This window comes from Centruroides sculpturatus, unplaced genomic scaffold, assembly GCF_000671375.1.
Source record: "Centruroides sculpturatus isolate CEXI.00-Female unplaced genomic scaffold, Cexi_2.0 scaffold952, whole genome shotgun sequence".
NCBI lineage: Eukaryota > Metazoa > Arthropoda > Arachnida > Scorpiones > Buthidae > Centruroides > Centruroides sculpturatus.
Window position 1 is genome coordinate 203,370 of NW_019385087.1, and position 11,766 is coordinate 215,135.

Here is an 11,766-nt window from a genome sequence, read left to right on the forward strand (position 1 = left end):
ACGACGTCCCGCTCGTGTACTGTGGATGGTCTCTACATTGCCTTATTAAAACAAAGGTAAACAAATGCCCATAAGAGATGCGAGCATTGTCCTGAAGGGATAAGGTCGTATAAAATTGAAATTAAAATTAAAATTTTTGTTGGCAGACACAGCTAAGAATCATATTACTAAACCAAAGATATATGATCATAGGAAATTAGAGTAGATGCATTTAAAACAAAGGTAAAATATTGCCCTAAGGGAGTTTAAGATCATTCCTGTAATTTGTTTGGGAGGTGTCCTGAACATGTTTTTAAGCCTTAACGTTAGGAACAGTCATAATATTAAGAGCACATGTTTAAAAGGACTTCTTAGTAATACAATTAAATTATTCCAATTAATCAGTTTCTCTCTGATTGATACAGAATTATAATATCTTCTAATCAATAACTGTTTTTAATGTACATTTAATGAACATTTTTTATTCAGTTATAAGCTTATACCTAAAGATTCTTAGGATAAAACACAATTAAATATGATATAAAAATTATTTTTGAAAGTGAATGGCAGGTTATTCAAACTTTTAAAATGGTTTTTTAAAGAGATTGATAGCAATTTCCATTGTTTTAGATGTATTCATATTTATTATTTTTGCATTAATACAACAAACTTTGCACCTGATAATGCTTGAGATGCATCAAAGCTCTAGATGGGATTGGAAGTGACTGAAAGGATATAAAATAAAACAAATACAGTATAAAAAGAATAGTAGCATGAAGTACAAAGAATGATTTTTGAAGTGTTTAGCCTGTGAATTGGATCACAGGATCATATAGTACTCTATGGGAGTGTATATTTCAATTTCTTGAAATATATGATAATTAATTTAGTTTGCAAAAAATTCTTTAATGTAAGTTACAGGTTTTAGTTCAAATATCTAAAACACCAGTTTAAATTTTAATTATTTTTTCAGTTCTATTAATTATTATTATTAGGATAATTTTATATATTTAATATTTTGAAAAAAAATAACAAATATTTAATATATATATATATTTATAAACATTTTTCTTTTTCTGTTAGGTAAAGTCCATCCTAGAAAGGAATGACCATTAGCAAATGTTGGTACCTAGGCTGTATGAATGGTTGGCCATTGTTTTTCAACGGACATTGTTTGTTGGCAACATGGAGTCAACCACATACTTCTAATTTCCTTTAAAAAAGAAACCCATCATCTAGAAATTTGTCAGCTACCTATAAACTCCATTGTTTTTTCTGCTTCTCATCTTTGGCTATCCTGTTAACCCTGCTTTCATAGTTTACTTATTTGCCATTGTGCATTGTGTTGGATTTCTGGCACCTGGTTTTTTGTGGGACTAACAAAGGAATACAATTATATATGATATAAATAAATCAATTGTTTAAAAAAGTACAAGAAAAATTGTCAAAATACAAATGGTACATTTGTCAGACCATCTACTGTTTATTGCAGTGTGATCAATAGTGATATGGTTAATTCTCAAGTGACACATTCTGTCACAAGCATTAACAGTACAGGACCAGCTTGTGCAGCACGAAGAATGGGAATCAATGGCACATGGACTTCATTGTGGATTTGGCAAACTCCCAAAACTCAGTAGAAAATAAATTTTCAAAGAAAGATTTTTTGGCGGTCAACAACTATCATTATTATGGAAATTGTGACCGTCCATAAAAATTTATGGACATCAGTTGCTCCTGTGAAGTGGAGAAAATAGAAAACTCTAGGGGAAAAAATTGTACGTATAAAAAAAATCCTGTTAAACATCCTATAAAAAAAATACCCTCCATCTACACATCAACTATTGCCGTGATATGAAGACAGCCTCCCAGCAGATAACTTTATTTGTTACTTTTTAATTAAACTGATAAAAAGTTTCTGGGGCACAACATTGTTTTCATAAAATAAAATAAGAAAAAAAAAATTAACTAATAAATAAATCATTACAGATGCACCTAATTTTTGGCTGTCTTGTTTAAACTGTGTTGTTTAGATCATAATTGCCAGACAGCGTGTTGTGCCCCAGCACTTTGAAAATCAGTGTTGTGACCACCTGTAGGTTATTGTGAGGGGGAGGCAAGGCAAACAGAATTTATATGTGCCCATTATTATTCATTTTTGTTTATTTTTCTCTCTCGTGCTTTATACGTATCAATCACGGTTTTAAAATTAGTTTAAACATAACCGATTAATCGAGCAACATAGAGTGAGATGAATTTTTGCTTGGACTAAGGGTGGAACCAGTAGCAAAGCCATTAAATTTGTATAACATTATTATATATATCATTTGTGTATATGAATTGTAATGAATAGAATATTTGATATTCATTTGGAATTTTTTTTCTTCTTCTAAAGTTAATTATTTTTTAAGATCAAAAGGGAAAAAGAAATTTATTCTCATGTATTTTTATTTGATATGGTATGTATACTAAGATGACGTTTGTCTCCTTGCCTCTTCCTTGCCCATTCTTACTGCACCAGCAATTGTTTTGACGTGTTGAAACTTGAATACAACTGTGTGGGAGAAAACTTTGATGGTAGTGTGACAAATAAACATTGATTAGCAGTGAAAACTGAATATGGGTTTTTTGTTTTTCTAAATATTGTAATTACAAATTTTCATAAGGCTACTAAATAATAATTTAGCAGTCGGTCAGTCAGTCCAAAAAAAAAGTTTTAAAGGAAAGGAAAAATAAGGAAGAATCATTGTAGAAAATAATTGATCCTTGTCCTTGTCCTACGTCCTTGTCAAAATATTAATTTGAAAAGAAGAGAACGAATTTTACTTTTTAGATTTTTAAATATCCTTCGGATTCCGTAATGTCTAATTACATTTGTGGAGCAAAAGGAAATTTGTTTGTAGCAGCAAAGGAAAATTTTAAAATTTATTTATTTATTTTTTCTTCTAAGATTTTTTTGCTATTATTTTATGGATTACAGTTCTAGGAAATAAAAACTCCCATGAAATTTTATTACTAATATTCTTATTAATGATTTTTCTACGGAACTAATTGCAAGGCAATTTGTAATTATTACTATTATTCCTTTCTACGGCCCACATCAAAAAATTTATCTTCTTAAATGTGAAATTTAGTAAATTTAAAATAGCTGCAAAAGTTTTGTTTCTGTAAAGTGTATAAATTTGGAGGAAAAAAAAAAACTCTATGGCATTATAAAATAGATTGATTCATACCAAAAAAAAAGCATAAGTTGTTAGAGAAATTCCTTCAAAAAAGCTTTATATAATTTTATAAACATAAATGATGTTTTTAATGGAACTATTTGAAAATGTTATAACAATTTGACTTAAAATTTATATAAATAAAAAAAATTCTTCCTCCAAAAATACATGGTTTTGGTTCCTAGTTAACCAGGAAAATACTGAATTGTTACACACTATCTTTTTTGGTAACATGAATTTTGCCAAAAAAAATTTTTAAACTAAATTTGGGTACTAATTTTAAAAAAAATTATTCAAATTTAATTCTAAGCAAACGTTTTTTGGAAGTAATTATTACTCTACACAGCTTGACTTTCAAAAAAAATGTTGACTTAATAATTTTTAACAATATTAATCAAAATAATTTAGATTCTGATCAAAAATTTTCAGCAAAATTTTTTTTTTACATTTTTCCTGTGTACGTTCGTATGTATATCCATTTATTACATTAAAATCCTACCATTTTCGAAATGTGTAAATTATTGCTATCTTTGTAGTAATAAAAACGGCCGTTTAAAAAATTTAAAATAATTTATACATTGATGATAAAAATGAAATAAATTAATACCATGGAAAATTATCGATTTAGTAATTTCTAATATTTACTTTTGTAATTTGAATGATCTAAAAAATGCCTACGCTAAAGGGGACACTTTGGCGTAGGCATTTTTCCCCCATTTAATTCGAATTCACGGCAAACTCATGTCAACATGTTTGATGCATGCGCGTGGTGGTTCATCTCGAATCACCCTGTATATCTTCACATGTTGTAAATGTGCAGGAATTTACCATTGTACGAAGAAAGATTGTGATTCATTTGAATAATGTGCCAATGGACTCAGTTTTGTATAACGCTTTGGATCCGTCAGACGTGGGGGTAAAATTTTAAATTGAATTATTTAAGAAGAAACAAAAATCAATTTCGAATTTTATACTGTTGCAGCAGAATCCATTTCTATTAAAGTACAGATTTGTCCAAGTTTGCAATGTGAGCCAAAATATTCATGAAAATTTTTTGAAGATCTTATCTGGAATCGAACTCGGAATCCTCTGGAATGATGGTATACGAGTACTTGCGAAATAGATTGTGTATACCAGAAATGTTCCGTTAGACGCTCTCAATTAACTAATGAACAAGGAGAGTTGGGAAAGCAGCAATAAAATTGAATGAGCAACAATGCCCAGAAGACACGGGGAATCGTGACAAGTTCAATAAATTTGTGTAATTTACGATTACAATAGAAGTAACGTCAGAATTTTTAACAGTTTCTTACGCGTAAAGTTTAAAAATACGATTGTGTATCTAAACGTCAGTGAGGTGTTACGGATGGTTGAAATATAACTTAAAAATGGACGACCGATGAATGCCCAAACGGATTTGGAAAGATTTTACCAAGGAATGGATATTGAGGATGCCCGCAAAAACTTGAAGCAAAGAATTCTTCGGGATCTAAGGATACAATTTGAGATATCTTGCATATCGTAGAAGCGTTACAAATCTTTGGTCTGAGACTTTGTGCCTGTAGGGCTTGTAAAACAGTTGTGTGTCACAAAGGGGTGTGTATTAGTTTGAGTTATTAACAGGATGTCTTATTTCCATCATCACAAGATACTGACATAATCTGGCGGATTTTCTATTCCGGCCGTGTACTCAAAACAGGATACCAAGCGTCTCTGACCTGTGTTCACGTAGCTATTTCTATTGATTATACACGAGGAACGCATTCGAAAATACACGGTGTAAACTCGGGAGACGCCCATGATTTCTCCTTTTGGGGGATGTCTCGGGATTCTGTTTACTGTTTACGTTTTTTATAGCCTACTCGAATTTTATTATTGCTATATTTACTCTAATACCCTTGCAAATCCCGATAATCTTAAACCCGTAAACTCTGATCCTATTTTACAACCCTTGTTCGTTTATTAATATTAAATAGAATTACAGTCGACCCCCTATAAACGGTAGATTTTTCCGTTTTATATGAATTCCATGTTGTACGAATCACTTAGATTTTACAAATACGTGTGCCGGGTTGTAAACGGCTCACGTATTTGTAAAATTAAGTGACTCGTACAACATTGTTTTTTTTTCCGTTTTATATGAATTCCATGTTGTACGAGTCACTTAATTTTACAAATACGTGATCCGTTTACAACCCGGCACACGTATTTGTAAAATCTAAGTGATTCGTACAACATGGAATTCATATAAAACGGAAAAATCTACCGTGTTATAGGGCGGTCGACTATATATTCTTTAGAACACTACTACTACTGTTTAATCCTTTCCCTTTTATATCAATGCATATCAACGTTATTCTTTTTTCACAGCAAAAACATTCGACTTTTGGACTGCCACCCCTCGGCGCAGATTTAAAGCCAATTGAACATCCTTGGGGTGACTTGGTTTTCCAAATGTATAGCAGTGGAAAGCAATACAACACAGTCACGAACTAAAGGCTGCTCTCTCCGAGGCATGGGAAAATATTCCCCAAGAACGACTGCAATCTTTGATTAATTCAATGTGTAATCGTATTTTTCAGCTTGTTTCCAACCAGTCTTCTATGAGAAAATATTTTCCCCAAAACACGTCTCCAAAGCCAAAGAAAAATGTACGAAGTCCACACTGTACTGTACATTTGCTATTCGATCATTTTCAATTAACCCTTTGCCATTCCTAACTGTTTGTTCTCAAACGGTATTATATATACTCCAGATTTCTTTTTCTATGCTGGTGGAACGGACAAAAAGGAGAGGAATAGTTAAATGTAAGTTATACAAAAAATGAGTTGGTTCTAACGAAGGTAGATAAAACCAAGCAAATGGTAACTATGAAAAGACGGCATTACAATGAGGCCATACATTAGAAAAACTAACTGCGAAATTGTGGATAAAAAAATAGTCACACTAACTGACAAATAAGTTAAAAAGCTTGAAAAAACGCCACTCGCGTCTTTCTTGACGTTCCTAAAAACAGCACATAACCCCAGCCCCAGATGCCTAGAATCTTTGCATTGGCAAAAAACAGAAGAAGATCAGGCCGGCAGTGGAAAAATGTAACGCACCAACATATATACTAGAGAAGGGTTTAAAAAAGTACATTTCTGAACAGCTAGAACAATAATTACGTTGCTCATGATCTAAATAAAGTGGTGAAGACACGAACGACGAAATAAGGGCTGTAATGGACTTCGAAAATCTGTACCCATCCATTAGCATCTTGCTTCAATGTACTCGTTGAATTCGTGGTCCAACACAATCCAATGTTATCGGCATACTCTGAGAATATAAATAATCTAGCTGACTTGATGTGCTACCAATTCTTTTTTTAGATTCAACCGGGTAACATACAGACAAAAGGAAGGTGTCCAACGATAAGTCCTATATCAGGACTCTTATGCGAACTAAACTGGAAAGAGATCATCATCCTCAGAGGTTTCTTCGAGGACATTATACTCTACAAACGATATGTCGATGACGTATTTATAACTTGAAATAATAACCGACGGGTTCAAGAATTTTTACTCGCAATCAACAATAATGATCATGGTTTAAAACTAAAACAAAAAAAGCCATACTTACTCCATTTTTTGGACATTGATATAAGATTTAAACAAGGAATATATACACACTGTTGTGTACTTAAAACCCACACATGCTCCTCTCTACATTCCATCTTGGTCCAACAACCCGTATAAATATAAATTATCGGCATTTGAAGCACTCACTAGAAGAGCATTTTTATGTTGTAGCAAAGTGTTGCTGCAACTTTGGGTTACAAAACCGCCACAATTGAAGGGCTGATCAAAGGTTACGGAGAAAATAAAGGCAAAAAAAGATACTAACTCAGAAGGAATTAACAAATTCACATACAATAGCCGTTTACGTAGTGTGGTGAATGAGTTAGTTTCTTATAAAAACTCGAAAATGGTCTATAAAAGAGCACCCAATATCTATAGCTTACTACGGAACGATAAAGACAACGTAAAAAAAGGAGAGAAAGCTGGGGTATATAAAATGCCATTTGAAAATCAACAGTTAGGAATCGAAAAAAGTTATGTGGGTGTGACTAGAAGAAACCTGGCGGTAGGCGGTACGTCTGCGAGAACGTAGATACAACGTTGGCAAAGGACACAACAACGCACTATTAGCAATTATGAATGGCGCAGACTGAAGGAGGGGGTTATAAAGTGGGAATGCACTCTCTATCCATTGAGTTAGATAAGGAAAAGGTGGAAATTTACAAAAGCAAAACAAAAAAAAAAAACGTTGCCTAAATGCTAGAGGTGCTGATGCGCTTCCAACAGCGTGCAAATATATCAATATAATAGAAGAAAGATGGGACTTAACCACAAATAATACGTTTAATTGTTTTTAACTTTGAAAAAATAAAAATATAGTAAACATTCATTTTAATAAACACAGTTCTTTTCATTTGTTTTAAATTTTAAAATGTTAAATTCGAAAAACCTGCGTGCCTTCGTTGCCGTATATTTATGAAATTTTTATCGGAAGTATTGTAAAAAAAAAGGTTTTGATCTTTTCAAACGAGCAAAAAAAAAAAAAATCTTTTCAAACGAGCGCGCGCATCACAACAAGTACGTAACTCGTAACAATAAATAAATTTCCATTTTTCGAATCGGATATTTTTCCATATAAAAAGATGGAGAACGAATTAACGGAGGAACAGATCGCCGAATTCAGAGAGGCGTTTTCTCTGTTCGACAAAGACGGCGACGGGCACATCACCACCGAAGAATTGGGCACCGTCATGAGATCTCTGGGCCAAACTCCCACCCAAGCCGAATTGCACGACATGATCAAAGAGGTGGACACCGACGGAAGCGGCAGCATCGAATTTGCCGAGTTTCTGACTTTGATGGCCAAGAGGACGAAGGAGGCCGACGACGAAAACGAGATAATCGAGGCCTTCAGGGTCTTCGACAAAGATGGCGACGGTTTGATCGATGCCAAAGAACTTCGCTACGTCATGATGAATCTGGGCGAAAAGTTGACGGCCGAAGAGACCGAAGAAATGATTCGCCTGGCCGACATCAATAACGACGGATTGATTAATTACGCCGAATTTGTCAGGATGATGTCCGAAAAATGAAATCCAAATACAAAAATACAATTTGTTCTTTCGGACGGGATATTTACTTATCCTTCTAAATTTCAATAAAACCGTAATTTTCAATTATTATTATTTCACGCGTGGTTATTTTCTTTAGATCTTACGAGGGACCGTTTTTGGTTTACATTTTTATATACTACTAGCAAAAAAAATTCCGCGTGTTGGCGTGTATTTCGCTTAATATCTCATGACTGGGTAAAGGTAAAGAAACGAAATTTGACACGGTAGCTTGTATATAAGAAGCATTGATGCTATTAAATTTTGGTTGTCAAAGGTCGAGATGATGGAGAGATAGGGGTGGTCACGTGTCATATCTCGCAAGGGGACTTGAAGATTTTACTTGTCAGCATTGTGTTCTATAAAATTCATCTTTATCCTCAAAATTAAGTATTTGCTATTTTAGAATAATTATAAAAACTTTTATAATAAAATCTCGCGCACATACAATTTTAGTTATTTTAAGTGTTAATACAAATGCTTTCTTAAAAACAAAATCTCATAAAAGACGGGAAAGTTACGCAACTCGTTGCGAAATTTTTTTAAGCACTCTCCAACCTGTGGATAGTAATTGGACCTTATTTTAGCAAGCCCATTACGGGTTTGGCCAGGAACAATGGGCAGCCGGGTGGTGAGGGATAAGCCATATCCGGACAGACCATCCCCGAAAAATACCTGATTATTTTTTACTCGTTCGGATTCGAATCCCATCCCAAAATGCAGTTTGTCCGACACTTGAATGCAGTTTTAATCATGTTCATCCACTTGTAATTATTTTATTCCAATAGAAAGACCTCTTTCATTACTAATCATACTTTATGACCTGTTTTCACGCATTACATTTAATATCACGAATACCCGTTGTTTTGTATAATTAATATAAAATTTACAATACAGAAAATAATTTCTTTTCCATCCTGAATTCATTGCTAATTTTCACATTATCTAAAAAACAAATTTTACGAGATCCATCACTCCACAGCCGTTTTTTACCCACGTTAATTGGTTGGTTATTGCGGAATGGCGGTAAAAATTAAAACCAAATAGAGGGGTTTCAACAAATTACTACACTCTTTCACATATGAAAGCTTACAAATCTTTACAGGCCCGTAACTAACTTACAAGTGACTATGTTTCTCTCGATTATGTGCTCTTTCATAACGCTCCTGATATGCAGTTGAGTTGTGGGCCACTCATACCCCATGTATAATATTGGCACTCACTCTAATGATGACCGACTCGTCATAAAATGAGGAAGATTTTTCTTTGGAGTAAAAAACTTTTTCAATAATATATTATTATTAAAATGAACTTATTATGGTATGTTATATATAAATAATAAATTATTTGTCAGGAACAACTTGAAGGTTACTATGTAATGATTATTTACTACAGTAAAAAGAATCGGCACTTGTGCAGATTAGGGGGTACGGCTATTTGAGACGTTTGCTTCAATAAAATTAACCAAATCTAGACTAATTTCACTCGAATATTTCCAAAACACGTATAATTTGTTGGAAATGATAGATATAAAATATGCTATGAACAAAAAATTGTCGGAATACTTATCGAGTGTACCCGTTCGGAGACGCCATTGTTTAAGCTTGTTTAAGTCGCGGAGCGTCACATCGGACGGCGGACGCGTACGAAGCGTGTCACGTGACATTTGTCGGTGCTATTCAGTCACGTGACTACTCATCTCCGACGTGTTCCTGATAACTTATTCTTTTTGCGAAGAATTCGCTGAACTTTAGAGACATCACGTGATAGATCATAATATACTATAGATTTTTATTGTAATTGGAAATGACATTATTATTATTGACTGTATGAAGCAAGTCGTTTCTAATTAAAATAAAAATCTATAGTATATTATGATCTATCACGTGATGTCTCTAAAGTTCAGCGAATTCTTCGCAAAAAGAATAAGTTATCAGGAACACGTCGGAGATGAATAGTCACGTGACCGAATAGCACCGACAAATGTCACGTGACACGCTTCGTACGCGTCCGCCGTCCGATGTGACGCTCCGCGACGAAAACAAGCTTAAGCAATGGTGTGTTTGAACGGGTACACTCGATAAGTATTCCGACAATTTTTTGGGTTAATGTCCAGGGTCGTAGATCATCATGGCGGCTCTTCCTGTTTTAGCCTCGAAACCGGACCGCTTTGGAGACGACGTGTCACGTGACGACGCGAGCGAACGGCGGCGGCTGCTGCGCCGCGGCAAACAAAAGCAGTGGGGACGCACGTTCTAACCTAACCTAACCTAACCTATTCTAATAATATAATTGGTAATAATTATGATAATTTATTAGAATAGGTTAGGTTAGGTTAGAACGTGCGTCCCCACTGTTTGCTTTTGTTTGCTGGAATCAGCGCCGGCGCCATGACAGCCGCCGCCGTTCGCTCGCGTCGTCACGTGACACGTCGTCTCCAAAGCGGTCCGGTTTCGAGGCTAAAACAGGAAGAGCCGCCATGATGGTCTACGACCCTGGACATTAACCATTTTTTGTTCATAGCATATTTTATATCTATCATTTCCAACAAATTATACGTGTTTTGGAAATATTCGAGTGAAATTAGTCTAGATTTGGTTAATTTTATGGAAGAAAACGTCTCAAATAGCCGTACCCCCTAATCTGCACAAGTGCCAAAGAATCATTGTAAAAAAGTAACATCTTAAATAAATGCTAAGTTAGGTTATTTTGGTTAGCAACATTAACAATTTGTAAATGAACAATGGAAATTATTGGCTTATATCTTTGAGTACACGCGCCTTTATTTATGTAAATTAGACAGGAAGGACAATTAGTTCAAAATCATTTCTAATTCATCTGTTAAACGATTATCCCGCTTGTACACACTTTATGATACTCGCGCAAAAGTTTATCTAATCATTTACTTATAACTAGTAATCAAATGTTACTGCTTACCTGAAATGAAATGTTTCTGACAAACTTGTATTGAAATTCACTTTATCCGTATTGAAATTTTTCTCAAGAGCCATGCAAATTACCTACGTCGTAAAAGCTCCTCAGTTTGAGGACCTTGATGACAAATAATGACGGAAATTTTAAAAAAATAACGTTCCTTTGTTCTTGTGTGGCTGTCCGCCATTTTTGTCTATGTAAATACTGTATATAGATTTAGAATTCCTTTATTCTTTCCTTTCCTCCTTCCGCTAATAACCCTTTCCTGTCACCTGACAGGAGGGGGAATTTCGTGGGTCCTGATTGGTGATTTGCCAACAGGGATAGGGAGGGGTCCTGCCCGTGGGGTTTTTTTAAGACAAAGGGTGAGAAAGACGACCACTTTTGGGTTGGACACCGAGAAGGCAAGTTGTAGACGACCTTTCTGGAACGTAAGTTAGTCAACGTCAACAGAGAGAGTGC

At 34.3% G+C, this 11,766-nt stretch overlaps 2 protein-coding genes across 5 annotated transcripts in view; both read left to right on the top strand.

Annotated features, from left to right (window-relative positions):
- Positions 1-2,331, top strand: part of LOC111634499 (YTH domain-containing family protein 1-like) — a 116,038-nt gene extending 113,707 nt beyond the window's left edge. For all 4 annotated transcript variants that reach the window (XM_023379294.1, XM_023379291.1, XM_023379292.1 and 1 more), the window contains one exon: positions 1,063-2,331. In XM_023379294.1, the coding sequence (XP_023235062.1) occupies positions 1,063-1,088 (26 nt within the window). In that variant the 3' untranslated portion in view covers positions 1,089-2,331. The remainder of the gene's footprint in view (positions 1-1,062) is intronic.
- A 5,495-nt stretch (positions 2,332-7,826) lies between these two features.
- LOC111634502 (calmodulin, flagellar-like) lies at positions 7,827-8,450 on the top strand. Its single transcript, XM_023379295.1, has one exon. The coding sequence runs from the start codon at positions 7,903-7,905 to the stop codon at positions 8,350-8,352; it is 450 nt and encodes a 149-aa protein (XP_023235063.1). The 5' UTR covers positions 7,827-7,902; the 3' UTR covers positions 8,353-8,450.
- The last annotated feature ends 3,316 nt before the right edge of the window (positions 8,451-11,766 follow it).

Bases quoted from the DNA above. Each gene is read 5' to 3' on its own strand.
- LOC111634502 (XM_023379295.1), top strand. From the start codon at position 7,903: ATGGAGAACGAATTAACGGAGGAACAGATCGCCGAATTCAGAGAGGCG.